This window comes from Ursus americanus, chromosome 22 (genome assembly GCF_024610735.1).
Source record: "Ursus americanus isolate L20-20 chromosome 22, mUrsAme1.1.p, whole genome shotgun sequence".
Classification (NCBI taxonomy): Eukaryota; Metazoa; Chordata; class Mammalia; order Carnivora; family Ursidae; genus Ursus; species Ursus americanus.
This window is the reverse complement of record NC_142148.1, coordinates 29,117,579-29,132,250: the sequence shown is the minus strand read 5'-3', so window position 1 is coordinate 29,132,250 and position 14,672 is coordinate 29,117,579. Positions and strand designations below refer to the sequence as shown.

At 55.3% G+C, this 14,672-nt stretch overlaps 2 protein-coding genes across 13 annotated transcripts in view; both read left to right on the top strand.

The window, feature by feature from the left end:
- Window positions 1-6,752, top strand: part of ADAM33 (ADAM metallopeptidase domain 33) — a 16,958-nt gene extending 10,206 nt beyond the window's left edge. For 3 of the 11 annotated variants that reach the window (XM_045808256.2, XM_045808275.2, XM_045808249.2), the window contains exons 15-22: window positions 1-82; window positions 160-358; window positions 458-535; window positions 618-726; window positions 806-953; window positions 2,170-2,261; window positions 2,397-2,519; window positions 2,776-6,752. The exon at window positions 1-82 is cut by the window's left edge and continues 27 nt beyond it. In XM_045808256.2, coding sequence (XP_045664212.2) covers window positions 1-82; window positions 160-358; window positions 458-535; window positions 618-726; window positions 806-953; window positions 2,170-2,261; window positions 2,397-2,482 — 794 coding nt within the window. In that variant the 3' untranslated portion in view covers window positions 2,483-2,519; window positions 2,776-6,752. Of the gene's footprint in view, window positions 83-159; window positions 359-457; window positions 536-617; window positions 727-805; window positions 954-2,169; window positions 2,262-2,330; window positions 2,520-2,775 lie in introns of all 11 variants that reach the window. The other 8 variants (XM_045808301.2, XM_045808253.2, XM_087853726.1 and 5 more) reach the window with 8 other exon arrangements.
- A 204-nt stretch (window positions 6,753-6,956) lies between these two features.
- Window positions 6,957-11,029, top strand: GFRA4 (GDNF family receptor alpha 4). 2 transcript variants are annotated; one of them, XM_045810294.2, is made up of 6 exons: window positions 6,957-7,176; window positions 9,057-9,402; window positions 9,543-9,652; window positions 9,748-9,882; window positions 10,581-10,672; window positions 10,845-11,029. In XM_045810294.2, exons 1-6 carry the CDS (start codon window positions 7,128-7,130, stop codon window positions 10,923-10,925), a joined length of 813 nt encoding a protein of 270 aa, XP_045666250.1. In that variant the 5' UTR covers window positions 6,957-7,127; the 3' UTR covers window positions 10,926-11,029. The 2 variants fall into 2 exon arrangements, with proteins under 2 accessions (XP_045666250.1, XP_045666243.1); XM_045810287.2 differs by having other exon boundaries at window positions 9,057-9,445; window positions 9,492-9,656; window positions 9,729-9,882.
- The last annotated feature ends 3,643 nt before the right edge of the window (window positions 11,030-14,672 follow it).

Here is a 14,672-nt window from a genome sequence, read left to right as displayed (position 1 = left end):
TCCAGACCGTGAACTCCGCGGGAGACGCCCACGGGAACTGCGGCGAGGACGGCAAGGGTGGCTTCGTGCCTTGTGCGCAAAGGTGGGCGAGGAAGCTGGATAGTGCGTTGGGGCTAGGACACTTCTCGCTGTTTGAGCACCCTACACCTTCTTCCCCAGGGATGCGCAGTGCGGGAAGCTGCAGTGTCTGGGCGGGGAGCCGCGCCCACGCCCACCGCACACGGTGCCCGTGGACTCCACGGTTGGACTAGGAGGCCAGGAGGTGACCTGCAGGGGAGTCTTCCTGCTGCCCGGGGTCCAGCTGGACGTGCTCAACTTGGGCCTGGTAGAGCCAGGCACCCAGTGTGGACCTAGCATGGTGAGCCCTGCACCCCGGCCCCTCCCTAATGCTTGAGTCCAGCCGGTGGGAGCGTCCCTCCCCCTCCCCCTCACTGCCCAGTGCACACACTGCCCATAGGTGTGCCAGGACAGGCGCTGCCGAAACACTACCTTCTGGGAGCTGGAGCAATGCCTGGCAGCCTGCCATGGCCATGGGGTGAGTGGCCAGAAAGGTGATGGGGGGGTGGCCTTGGGGTTCCTGATCCCATGGGATCCTCCTTTTCTCTTCTCCTCTGTAGGTTTGCAACAGTAACCAAAACTGCCACTGCGCTCCAGGCTGGGCTCCGCCCTCCTGCGACAAGCCAGGGTTTGGTGGCAGTGTGGACAGTGGCCCTACGCAGCCTGAAAGTGTGTCCATGGGGGACAAGTGGGGAGGGGCTGGGGTGGTGCACCTGCTAAGGACTCAGCCTTACCCTGTTGTCCACAGACCACAAGGCCTTCCTGCTGGCAGTGATCCTTAGCTTTCTGCTGCCTCTGCTCCCGGGGGCTGGCCTGGCCTGGTGCTGCTGCGGGCAGCCGGGATCCCGTCTCCAGCAATGGCTCTGGGGCTCGAGGAGGGATGCCACATGCAGTTGGTAGGCTCTGAGCTCACTCCTGTGGTTCCTGCTCTGCAGAACTCGGCTGGGCCTGGGGGAGCTGGGGTGGGGTCCCTGGCTACACACAGGTGGGCAGAGGTGGTGGAAAGGAGCCTTGAGCTGGAGGCCACAATGGGTGCGTGTGGATTTCCATGGGGCCCTCAACCCCTCCTGGTTGCGGTGGTTCAGCCCCTCCTGACCTCCTCTTCTGTGTCTCCCACCAGGGGCTGCCTCACCCTAGACTGCCTTTGCTCTTCCCGCTCATCCTGCGGTTCTTGCTCCACTGTGCCCTGCAAGACTTTCCTCGCCTCTCATGACTTGTCAGCCTTTTCCCACTTCCTCTGCCTAAACCTCTTCTGTACACCTTTCAAGTCCTCAAGTGCTGGGCCCAGCACATCCTTTCACTCCACACCGCTGCTTAGCTATGGGGCTGGCTGCCCTTGTGCCAAGGGCCTGCCCCTCACCCAGTTGATCACTTGGGTGCTGGGCAAGGGAGGCCCCCTGTGGCACATCTGACACAGCCTGGCCTTGGGGGTGCTCCAGACAAGCTGCGGGAATGGGCAGGGTTTGGGCTAGAGATTGGGGCAGAAGGCAGCCTGGACAGGGGCAGGGCACCAGCTAGGTCCCAGGTTCTGAGAGGACTTTGACAGGATGAGCAGTGATTGCAGGTCTATGGGGGAGGAGCAAGGTGCCCAGAGTTTGGTGTGTCTAAGGAGGCCGGGCGGGGTGGGGGGCAACCGCATATCACCACTAAGGCAGAATCTTGAGGGCAGTGGAGACTGTTTCACAGAGATAGCAAAGGACGTGGCAAGGCTCTGGGAGATGGGACGTGGGCCGCCAGGCGTGGCTGGGAGTCATCGAGGGCAGCAGGGCCACCCAATGGCAAGGCACACAGGTATAGCTGCTACTGGGGAGGAAGTCCACCCATCTTTGGAACCTGAGAGATGCCAATATCTGGAGGGTGCCTGGATGCTGGGGTGATGGCAGAGCTTGAGAGAAATGTCAGGGCTAGAGAGAAGTGCCTGTGGCCCTGGGAGGGCAGGAGTTGGACCTGGAGCCTGGAACGCGGGGACTTCTCCCAGGAGGGAGCAGGAAGGGAACTGGAGGCAGTGACATGGACCAGAAGGGTAGAGACTCATTCAAGGCAGAACTCAGGTCGGGCATGCCTTCTCGGGACCACTGCGCCAACCTCCTGCTGTCTTATCGCACTGCTCAGGCCCAAAGACGGCCCAAACAGGGACTGCCCCCCCAGCAGTGTTCACCCCCTGGAATTGGGCCCAGCAGCCACTGGAGAGCCTCGGCCCCTGGGTGAGTGAGGCACAGGAGGAGAAGGGGAGGGAAGCAAAGGATGGGCTCTTGCCATCTGCCTCCTTCCAGATGGGCCCGCCTCCTTTCCATGGAGCACCCAGTCACCTCGAGGCCCCTGTCCCCACCCTGCCTCAGAGGATCCTGACTGTGGTCACAATATGTGTCCTCCACCCATTGCTGCAGACCTGGAGAGCTCTGCCAGAGCCCAGGAGCCACCTTGAGAAGCCTCTTCCCTGTGGCGCTGCCTGCAACCCCAAGGTAGGGGGGCCTCCCCACCTCATCCACCCACCTCTGCTGCCCCTCATATGCCGCCCCCTACTCTGAGGTTTCTGAGCTTGGGTTATTATGCCCATGAGATATGACCTTGTGGAAAAGCTGTTGTCACAGAGACCAGATGCTGGAAGCCCCAAGGGTGGGAGAGAGAGAAGTTGTATCTCTTCCTGGGTCACTGTTCCTCACTGAGGGAGGAAAGAGGATCCCAGCCCTCAGGGGTGACCCCTCCTCTCATTTTCAGCAGGTCAAGTCCAAAAGCCAAAGATCCTGTCTCTGGTGAGAGGGAGCTCCCAAGAGGATACTTACAGACCGTCGACTGCTGACAGCCGCTCCAGGGACTTGGTCTCCCAGGGGCAAAGCCAGAGTCAGACCTCCTGCACTTTGGCAGCCTGCAAGTTTCTTCCCTGAGTTGAGCTTGCCCCATCCACTCCAGGACCCCAGAGCCTTATCAGAAGGTGCCCAATGCTGTCCCCATTCCTTAGGACTAGGGGATCCTGTTAGGGTACATACTCCAGCCCAAGAATCTATCAGTTCAAGGAGCAAAGTTTCCGTAGTCACTGACCTCCTGTCACCAGGGGAGGCTGGGTCATGATGGGCATCAGGAGAGGCGTCTGTCCGGGGAGCCTGGGTGTGTCTGCTACATGTAGTCTACCCAGACCCAGCTCTGTAGAGACCAGTCACTGCCGGGCCAGAAGCCAGCTCTAGGGGCCCTACGTTTCACGTGGAGTCCACTTCCCTGGAGCCTGGCCCCAGCAAAAAAAACCCAAAAACAAACAAACAACAACAACAACAACAAAAAACAGACAAAATCCTGGGACCCCCTTCCCTCCCTTTTCCTGCCTTGTCCCTCAGATGCTTCCTCAGCCTCACCCCTGTTTTTGGTCCTCCACTTGAGGTTTTGGAGGAGTGTGGGGTCTGCTGTAGCCCCCTCTCTTTGGTCACTACTCAGCCTCTCCTCCATCCCATGGGCGGGGACAGTGGGAGCTGTTTTAAAAAGGACACCAAAGTAGAAGTCAAAGACACGCTGCCTTTGAGCCTCTGTGAGTCTCCCTGAAGGTCTCAAGGGGTGCTAGCTGGTGGGTGGAGCCTCAGATGGCAGCCAGGGCCCCAATGTACCTGGGGATGGTGTTACCTAGCTTGCATGACACCTTTGCCCCATCGCTTTTGCCTCCCTCGGAGATTCTGGGAAGCCACTTATGCTCTCCCCGTGCTTCGTGAAAGAATTCTCTACCAGTCAGCTGTTGCTATGTAACAAAACCATCCCCAAAACACAGTCGCTTAAAACAGCTAATTCTGTGAATGGGCAAATGAAGTTTAACTCAGCGGGTGGTTCAGCTGGGCTCCTGGGTTGGCAATCAGCTGCTGGTCAGGTGGGCAGTTCTGCTTCTGGGTTTGGCTGGCTGTTGGCCAGAGTGATGAGGACAAATGGGCTATGCACCCATTTTCCAACAGACTAGCTCAGGCTGGCTCACATGACAGCTGGGGAGGGTCTGAGAGAGCAGGACCAGGATTAGGGCAAGGCGAGTGATGCACTTATCTTAAGTGCAAAAAAAGAGCAATCAAGATAAGTGATAGTTTAATGCAGTATTTTAAAAGACCAAAATCAATGCCAAAAGACCCAATGATGAACAAGATATCGGAATTTTAACTGAAGACCAGATCAGTGACAGTGTCATGCCAAGCCACACTGGAGCCGGAGGCAGAAGGAAGAATTCATAATAGTGATTCTGTCTCACCCGTCCCAGCCCTGCCAGAAAGCAAGGGGAAGCTTGTAAGGCCTCTGGAAGATTCTACAACCAGCACATTTTACTTCCATAATGCTCTGTTGGCACAAGCAAGTCACAGGACTAGCCCAGGTTCCAGGGATTGGGAGACAAACTCTACCTCTCGATGGGAAGAGCAGCAGAATCATGTTTCAGAGGGCATGAAGACTTGGGGGAGTTTTGACAACCAACCGTTCCTGCCATGGGCAGCAGAGAAGAGGCAGCCCCAGGCTGGGACTGGCGTCCACTCCATCAACCCCAGAGGTTGAATGAGACAGTTTTCTAAAGCTGCCTTCTGTCTCTCTCTATATATATATGATTTATTTATTTGAGAGAGAGAGAGAGAGAGAGCAAGCAGGGGGAGAGGGAGAATCTCAAGCAGACTCCCCGCTGAGCTTAGAGCCAGATATGGGGCTCTATCTCAGGACCCAGAGATCATGACCTGAGCTGAAAACAAGAGTAGGACATTCAACCAAATGAGCCACCCCGGCGCCCCAAGCTGCCTTCTGTCTTAATTGTACCCATGAGATTTTAATTTATAACGATGACCTGAGTACTGCCATGGAGAGATGAATGCCACTGAAAGTTTTTATTACAGTTCCCAAGAGAAGGGGTCATGTCATGCCATGCAGGCCCACATGGGGAAGCACGAGGTTCATCAGGAGGCAGAAGCAGGAGTGAGGGGAGAGCCTGTACTAAGGTTTCTGCAGGCAAGGCAAGGCAGGGCAAGATAAAGGGCTCAGGACTGACCAGCTGTGGGGTATAGGGGTGGTCTCTAATGGTCTGGTACCTGGCGCTGTGGTGATTCCAGGCAGGGCAAATATAGGCTTGGTAAGGGTTAGGAAAAAGGAGGTGGCTGGGGTATGGGGTTGGTTGGTCTGCATATGAAAGACATATTCATAGGCAAATTTTCATGAACTCTAGGAATTAGGGTTAGAGGCAGTCTCTACCCCAGCCACCAAGCTCCCTGCCCCCCCTCCCCTGCCAAACCAAGATATCAAACCATCATAAAATATAGAAAATAAAGAACATGATTAATACATCTCTCACTCTTCGGGGGGGGGGTAGGTGTCTGGATCCATGGGACTCCCACTTACACTGCATGTCTTAAAATACTTAAAATTGCATGATAAAACATTGCAAGATAAAAATTGAATGATCAAAAATTGGGTATGTCATGAAAGCAGTACTTTGAGGAAAATTTATAGCCACAGTATTTTTTATTCAAAAAGAACTAAAAATCAGTGGGATAAAGGTCCACGTTAAGAAGTTAGAAGCCCAGGACCAGATGATTTCACTGATGAATTCTACCAAACATTTAAAGAAGTATTAATGCCAGTCCTTTTCAAACTCTTCCAATAAATTCAAAGAGGAGGGAACACTCCAAACTCATGTTAGGAAACCAGCATTGCCCTGATACCAAAGCCAGATAAGGACAATACAAGAAAACTACAAACCGGTATCCCTGATGAATACAGATGCACAAATTCTCAAGCAAATATTAGCACAGTGAATTCAATAGCACATTAAAAGGATCACACACCATGATCAAGTGGGATTTATCCCTGAGATGCGAGGTTGGCTTAACATATGCAAATCTATAAATGTGACACACCACATTAATAGAAAGAGAAAAATCATACGATCATTCTAATAGATGCAGGACAAGCATTTGACCAAATACCACATCCTTTCATGATAAAAACTCCAAAAAACTGGATGTAGGAGGAATATACCTCAACGTAACAAAGGCCAGATAATTATAAACCCACAGCTGACATCTTTGTTTGCGGATGACATTTTATTTCTTATTTCTTATTTTACTTTTTTAAAAGATTTTATTTTTAAGCAATCTGTACAACCAACGTGGGGCTTGAACTTACAACCGTGAGATCAAGAGTCACACGCTCCTGATGAGCCAGCCAGGTGCTCCAATGACATGATTTTATATATAGGAAATCCTAAAAACTCCACCAAAAAATTTGGTGGTTACAGCATACAAAATCAACATACAAAAATCAGGTGTGTTTCTATTCACTGACAAATTATCTTTAAGAGAAATAAAATGATCTCATATGCAATAGCATCAAACAATACTAACGAATAAACTTAACCAAGGAGGTGAGAGACCTGTACACTGAAAACTACAAGACTTTGATGACAGAAATTGAAGACGACACAAACGGCAAGATATTCTGTGCTCACAAACTGGAAGAATTAACATTGTTAAAGTGTCCATCCCACCCAAAGCCATCTACGGATTCAGTGCAATCCCTACCAAAATCCCAATGGTACTTTTCCCAGAAATAGAACAGATCATCCTAAAATTCATGGGGAACCACAAAAGATCCCAAATAGCGAAAGCCATCCTGAGAAGGATAGATTAAGGGGAACACTGACATTTTTGTTAGCAACTTTTCTTCAAGTCTGAAGTTGGTTAACAACAAAAAATTAGAAGTATAAAAGCAGGGAAAGAACAATGATGTTTCATAAAGTTAACAGTTTGGCATGGGAGAGACAAGGTCTCCTTACATTGGTGTGTGTGTGTGTGTGTGTGTGTGTGTGTGTGTGTGTGTGTGTGTGTGATTCCACCTAGGCACATTCCGGTGCTGGATTCAGTGGCTCCCCCCCCTTACCTGAAGGCAGGGCCTGGGGTGGAGACTCAGTGGGGTGGGGCGTCATTCCTGCTACAAGGGCTCCTCCCCATGGGAGTGGTCGTGTCCTCACCGACACCTGGGTTCCCACCGCTAGGCTCAGGCGGTGCTGGGAAGGGGACACCTGTCCTGCTGGGATTCTGCTTTTAGCCGTCCTCTCCTGTTCGCTGCCCAGCATGGGCCTCTGCTTGGCGCCCGCGCTGCTGCTGCTGCTGCTGCTTCTGGGTGAGTGGCCACCTCCTCCTCCAGGCCCCTGAGCTCTGGCCTCTCTATCCGATCTTCAGGGACAGAGTGAGGGGGCAAGAGGACGATCTGGGAAAAACCACAACCACAGTAAGGCGCACTGGCAAAAGACCTGTATATGGGGTGTGCCGACACCTGACAGCCCTGCAGCCCACCAGGCAGCCCGCCACTCCCCACCCCCAAGTCCCGTCTTCGGACCCCAGTCCCAGAAACTTTCTTTTTCCTATTGGGTCCCCTCTCCCACCTCTCTTACCCTTCCCCAGCCCCTACTCTCCATCTTCAGTCTTGAAGCTTCACAGTCATTCCTTGGTGTCACACATCTGCTGTTCCTTGCTTGGCTTCCCCTTCCCCACCTGGGGCATCGTGAAGGGAGGGGTCACTTTACCGGGTGGAGCAGGGTGGGGAGAATGGAATCGGACAAAGGTTTAAGGCAGACGAGATATTGGAGCTGAGATGTGCTGTTTTGAGGGTAAAGATGAGGCAAGGGTACTCCTGGCAGAGGGAAACCTGTAAGCAGAGGAGCAGAGGGACCAAGACCTTAGGTGACATTAAGTGCTGCTTGTGTGGCTGAAGCCTGGGCATGTGAGGGGCTTGGCTGGGAGAGAAGGACAGAGTTTGTCTGCTGCTCCTGGCGTCCTGGAGGTGAGGGAAGGGGAGGAGACAGGAAGGGAGGGCTCCCCTCTCTCCTGTTTACCCTCTCCACATATTTACTCATCCTAAGCCCTTGGTATCTATTCATCTCGCTATTCAGCGAGAATCACTGTGGCTCCCGCCATCCAATCCAGGGATCCTGAAAGAGGGGGCCAGGGCCAGAGGGGGCCAGGGCCAGACAGGGACCCTGCTCCCAGACCTGAGGCAGGAGCCACCTCCCACTACACACTCAGTGAGAAGGATGTGGGGCCAGGCTGGAGAACTTCCCCAAGACTGTGGTGCTCCCAGGGGCTGAGAACACCGAGAGGGGCGGGGGTAGCCTGGTTTTGGTGACCCAGGTCCTAGGAAGGGGCTGCCAAGTCCCTTCCTCTGAGACCCTGGCCTAGCCCCCAGCAGAGTGCCACCACCTATCATGGCCTCTTGGGCCTTGTGGTTCAGGACAGAGCCCTGTGGCCTGACGAGAGGGATTTCTCTGGAATCCACACCCTGGCAGCCAGGTTTAAATGGGCCCTCCAGTGCCCAGAGCCCTTTCAGGGAAACCCTCTTTTGCCTGGCTAGTGGAGAGTGGAGGGGCCAGGGGAAGCTAGAGTCCAGGTGGGGCAACACGGGAGATGAGCGAGAAGGGAGCATCAGGAAGTGGAAGGGCAAGACGCCAGCGGTAAGGGACAGAAGGAGGCGCATGAGAAGGTCTGGAAGGAGTGAGACCCAGAAACCAATAGATTCACTCAAAGGATCTCTTTGGGCAGGGGAGGAGAAGAAAGGAAGAAAGCTCAGGTGTCCCAGCGTGTCAAAGATTGTCCTCAAAGGCATTTCGGATAAATATCCATTAGCCAAAACCCCAGAAGCCTCGCTCTGTTTCCCGCGTCAGGTGGGGCCTATGAGAGTGCAGGAGCCCCGCGGACCCCTCTTTGAATGGGTGTGGCCATTCTGCGGAAGGAGTGGTGCCTGGGGCGGATGGGCTTCAGCGTCTGGGGGAGGCCAGGCCGAGTCTAGGTGCGCCCCATCCACACGTGACGTGTTGCAGGACTCCCCAGAGCCGGTGGCCGCCCGCCCCCGCGACAGAGGGCGGGTCAGTGCCAGTCGGTCACGCCTCCGAGCCAGACTCTGCGCTCCTCGGTTCCGCGCACCCCGCATCAGGCGAGGCCGGGGGACGCAGGTGAAGCGCACTGGTAGGGCTCACGGAGAAATGCAGCTGCCCGCCCCTCCACCAGGGTCCCCTAGCTCGGCCGGACGGAACCGATGCTTGGACGCGGCCGAGGCGTGCACGGCGGACGCACGGTGCCAGCGGCTGCGCACCGAATACGTGGCTCAGTGCCTGGGGCGGGCTGCGCCTGGAGGCTGCCCCCGCGCCCGCTGCCGCCGGGCCCTGCGCCGTTTCTTCGCCCGCGGGCCGCCCGCGCTCACCCACGCGCTGCTCTTCTGCCCGTGCGCCAACGCCGCGTGCGCCGAGCGCCGGCGCCAGACCTTCGTGCCCGCCTGCGCCTTCTCCGGGCCCGGCCCGGCGCCGCCCTCTTGCCTCGCACCTTTAGACGCCTGCGAGCACAGCCGGATCTGCCGGTGCGGGGCGGAGCTACCTGGGATGGGTCGGAGGTGGGGCGGGGCTGGGTTGCGGATGCGAAAGGGCTGTGGGAGCCGAAGGGGTGGAGACTGGGCGGGGCGGGGCCTCCCGCTCACCCGCCTCCCGTCGCGCCGCGCAGGCCCCGCCTCCTGGCCTTCCAGGCCTCCTGCGCGCCGGCCCCCAGCGCCCCCGACGGCTGCCTGCTGGATCAGGCCCCACGCTGCCTGCGCGCCTACGCGGGCCTCGTGGGTACGCACTGCCGGGATCCGGGCGCGGGCTGGGGCTCTCCCGGGGATGCCTCCGCCTGGGTGGGCCGACTACTCAGCCCTCGGGGGTCCTCCCAGGCACCGACGTCACTCCCAACTATGTGGACAACGCGAGCGCGCGCGTGGCGCCCTGGTGCGACTGCGGAGCCAGCGGAAACCGGCGTGAGGAGTGTGAAGCCTTCCGGGGGCTCTTCACCAGGAACCGCTGCTTGGGTGAGGGGCCAGGCTGGGCGGCGCTGACCGCCCCTTCCCAGGTTCCGGCTGGCGGAACCTTATTTTAGCGGTGAGGAAACCGAGGCCGTTTGCGGCAGCCATGCAGATGCACACCCCCTCTGCTGTCGACCTGCCCCTCCAGAAATCGGCGCCCAGGTATCCCCGGAGACCCGGTCACAGACCAAAGTAGGATCTCAGGGATGTCTAGGCTGGGGACCCTGCAGAAGGGTGTGTGTGGGGGCGGCAGTCAAAACAAGTTGCTGAGTTCCTGGAATGGAACCAGGCGAAATTCCTGCTACCATCCCTTCTGAGGCGCTCCCACCCCCAGGGGGCTCCCAGTGCCCCCATCGATGATCTTGCCTTTTGGGTCTGAATAAAGTGGGTGGCCTATGAAGTCCTATCCTGCCACTTACCAGCCCAGAGTTAGTCAACTCCTCTAAGCTTTTTTTGTGCCCATCTGTAATATGGGGCTGGTAATGGTCACCCTTCCCTGTGAGGGTGACAATTTATAAGGCACTACTAGCACAGGTGTCTGTTCTGTTATTCTTCGTCTTGCACCTTCCATTCCAGAAGCCAATCCTTGTAGATGTCCTAGCTTCCCATCCCACCGCAGGATGCCAGAGGTCTCTGTCCCAGAGGAGCTGGGCCTTGTGCTGGTGTTTCTCAACCTAGCCCACCCTGGACCCCTTCCTCCATAGATGGTGCCATACAGGCCTTTGACGGTGGGCGGCCTCCAATCCTGCAGGACCAGCTACATGTCCGCCAGGACCCTGAGCACAGCCTCGTGCAAGTAAGTGTAGGGAAGCGATGGTGAGCTGGCAGCCTCTGCACTGCCTCCTTCCACACACTTCCATTCCAGGTGTGCCTGGATGGAGGCATGAACGGCCTGGGAGGAAGGTGGTGGAGGCAGAGAGCAGAACCCAGCTTCTGCCTCAAGTCCACATTCTGCTCCCACCCCCAAGGTGTCCTCCACAGATGGGCTCCTGGTTGGGAGCTCCCTGCTCTCCATGCTCCCTGTCCTGGCTCACCAACCCCTGCTCTAAGACAGCCGACCTTGGACAACAATGTCACTGCCCCATCCTGCGTGGGGTACAGGGCCCATCTGCACCCTGCTGCCCTACTGAAAGTGGACTGGCTTGCCTCCCAAGCTGACATCAGTGCTCTTGCACTGCTGCCCTTTTTAGGTCTGGACACCCTGTATGCCTGTCCCCTCAAGTTAGGGATGTAGGCTGAGGGCCTGATGCAAAGCCCATGGTGTTCTCCTTTCAATGGGTTTCTTGGTTGTAAGTCCCTCTCTCCACTGACCTTGGAACAGTCGGGTTTTCCCAAAGGGTAGGGATGGGAGGGGGTCATCAGTGTAGGTGAGGCCTCACTGGGGCACCAGATCACCAAGAAGTCAGAAACCATCCAAATTCCGAGAATTTTAAGAGATTTTACCAGCTTCCCCAAACAGAACATGCCCTAAGGAGTACATCTGAACAGACTTACAGGCAAAACTCCTCTTAACCTGCAGCCTTTCATGGCACCCTCCCAGGGAGGCACCACCTGTCATGATAGCCACCTATGCCCCATGACTAATGTCGGTAAGGTTCTTTCCATCCATGATATACTGTTTGGTGGGCACCACCTGGAGTGAGAATCTAGTCCCCTGTATTGCACTGGTCACATGGCCATCTTCCCTGTGGTTTAACCTAGCACTCTGAATGGCATCCGTAGCTCAATAAACCCATATGCACTGAGACTGGCCTTGCTTCCATGTGATCTGTCCTGGGAGCCTGGAGACTAAGGTCAGCCATAGGGTATGCCTCTGCTGGGTTGTGTGACCTCAGATGGTCTCGGAACCAATCTGGGCTCCATCTGCTCACCTACGGATGCCAAACTGAATCAACTGTTTGATGCTAGTGGCAGAGATTTCTGTGCTTTGTCTTCTCTGCTAGTACTCAGATTCAGAAACTACCCTTCCCAGCCTCCCTTGCAGCCAGGAGGTGGTTATGGGACACAGTCCTGGTCATAAGTGGAAGTCACAGATGAGGCTTCCAGGAGAGTTCTTGAAACAGGAACAGACTTGTTGACCGGGCCCTTCAGCCATTAGCCTCCTCTCCCTTCTTCTTTCCTAGAACTTGGTGGCAGTGCCTTGGGAACATGGGTGCCATTTTGAAAATGGAGCCACATGACATTGTGGAGCCACTGTCCCAGCCCCCATCTGCCTCCCTTTAGATTCTTCATTATATGAAAAAAATAGTGCCTTTATGTTTCTCCACAGACATCTGTCATTTGTAGCCAAACACAGTCTCTGATTGTTCCACTACCACTCCTGGGGTGCCTGGGAGCCCCGAGATCACTTAAGAGACCCCCTCCTCAGTGTGCACAAAGCCCAGCCCTGACAGACACTTTAGAGTGGTGGTCATTTTTTCCCCCCCACATATTCTGCCTGCTTCTGTCCATGTGGAGAGTCGAATTCTTTCCTGGAGTCTGGGGAAATGTATGCTAAGGTTTCACAAGCATTTGTGTGTGGCCGGTGTGGACCAGCGCGCGCCAGGGGACATTGTGTGGATTTGCTGTTCTGTGAGGCTGTTCGGGGAGGAGAAGGCAGAACCGTGGGGGCTGGGTACGAAGTCTTCTACCCGCTTCCTTCTTTCTCGAGAGCTTGGAGACACTGATGAGTGAAGGGTTACAGAGTCTCTGGGCCGCTGCTTCTCAACACTGCGTGAGGCATGTCAGGGGCCGTGAAGCCGATGGAAGGCCATGTTGTTGGCGCCTTGCTCAGAGACTGCTCTGGGCCAAGCTGCTGGGGAGGTTGGGTGCTAACATAGCTCACAGCTGCCTGCTTCTCGAGAAGAAATGCCTGTAAGGTTACCCTCTGCTCCCTGAGGAAGACAGCAGCCCAGGGGCGGAGGGACAATTCTGTACACCATTCATGCTCCAGAGCTCCCTATGGGATCGGCTGAAGCTAGATCCCAGCTGACACCACAGCCTGGCCTAGCACCTGCCCCTGCCTGCTCCTGCCTCCCTCACTCAGAGGTTCCCCTGAGGGCACTCCCTCTCATCAATCATGGCCTGAGAATCCCTGTCTTGGGCTGTTTCTGGAGAACCTGACCTAAGACACAGGGGTTAAGTGCAGATCACACCAAAGCCCAGCCCTGGGGCTGTCCTGACCAGAAAAAGAGCCACTGGCTCTGAGACTCTGTATTTAGCCCTCAGAACAAACCCACAGACACCACATGCGGCAGCTGTCCACCAGCCTTGCAGCTTCAGCCGGTAGGCTTATCGGAACCAAACGAATCAAACCTGCTGGATATGCAGCTGAGCAGTCTGCGCTTCCAGTGCCGCTGTGTCCAGGGGTCAAGCGATGGTGCCCCCGTCGGTCTGGGCAAGGCTTCCCTCTGTAGCCAGGCAGGCTGCCACTGCGGGGTGTGTAAGAATGCCATCTGTAGCTGCAGAGCTGCAGTCTCTCCTTTCAGGAACCTCAGCAGAGAAAGGCACCTCTCTTTCCCACCATCCATGGACTGAGTCAGGCAGGACCCTGGTAGGCCCAGAGTGGGTTATAAGCCTCTTCCAGTCAGCCCACGAAGATTGCATGGAATGGGAAAGACAGTTCTCCAGAGGAAAAGAAGGGGGGGTGCTGGGCAGAGTGAAGCTCAGAGTCCAGCCCTTTCTCACTCCACGAAGAAGGAATGTTCTCGACTCTCTTCACCTGCATGGGAACGGGAACCTGTGTGTGGGCTGGGAGCTCCACATGGTGGAGAGAAAGCTGTTCGCCATGATTGCGTGATGAGGAATTGCGTATCTTCTAAATGACTGGCCGCCATGTGCGAGTGTGTTAAACTCTAGCACTTCATTTAAAAAAAATTACTTACGTAATCTCTACACCCCATGTGGGGCTCGAACTCACAACCCTGAGATCAAGAGTCGTGTGCTCTACTGACTGAGCCAGCCAGGCGCACCCCCCCATCACTTCATTTTTCTTACTCCGATAATGAGAGTAAAATATAGGCATATACCTTTCAAAAGATTGCGAAGATGAAAAAAGAGTAGAACCTGGTTGGAAACAGTGGCACTGTTCCAACGGCAGCTGGCGGTCTCCCTTCATTACTTCAGTCCCGCTCAGGCACCAGCTTTAACCAAATGGAGCCGCTTTAACATCAGTGCCGGCGGAAGGAGGCTTCCTTGTCGGGAGCGGTGGGAAGATGCAAGGTCTCAGGGCTTTGCTGCCTGGCTCTCTATTCTTCCCCCAAGTGAACTTTCCCATGTGGGGATCTTGGGGCCATTTGGGGTGTGGCCCCAGGCAGCTCTGAAGACAGAAGCCAAGAGGAGGGGACCAGGCAGTGTGGCTTACATAGGCCACCATCCTGCTAACCCTGGGGCCACTGACTTTTCAAGGGTTTTGTTGCTGGAATGGGCTGAATGGTGGCCCCAAATCTATGTCCACATCCTAAGCCCTGGAACCTGTGATTGTTAACCTTAGATGCAGGCAAAAGAGTGAACATTTCCTAATACAGCAAAAGATGTGACTAAGAATCTGGACAGGAGGGGCTTATCTTGGATTATCCGAGCGGCCCTACCTGTAGGCATCCTGATAAGAGAGGCAGAGGGAGATTGGATGGATGATGTGAAGACAGGGCAGAGATAGGAGAGCTGGTGGCCACCAGAAGCTGGAAGAGACCAGAACGGGTTCTCCCCAGAGCTTCTGGAGGGGGCACAGGCCTGTCAACACTGTGATTCTGGACTTCTTAAAACAGAATGCATTTCTGTTTTAAGCCAGCAAGGTTGGGGAATTTGATACAGCAGCC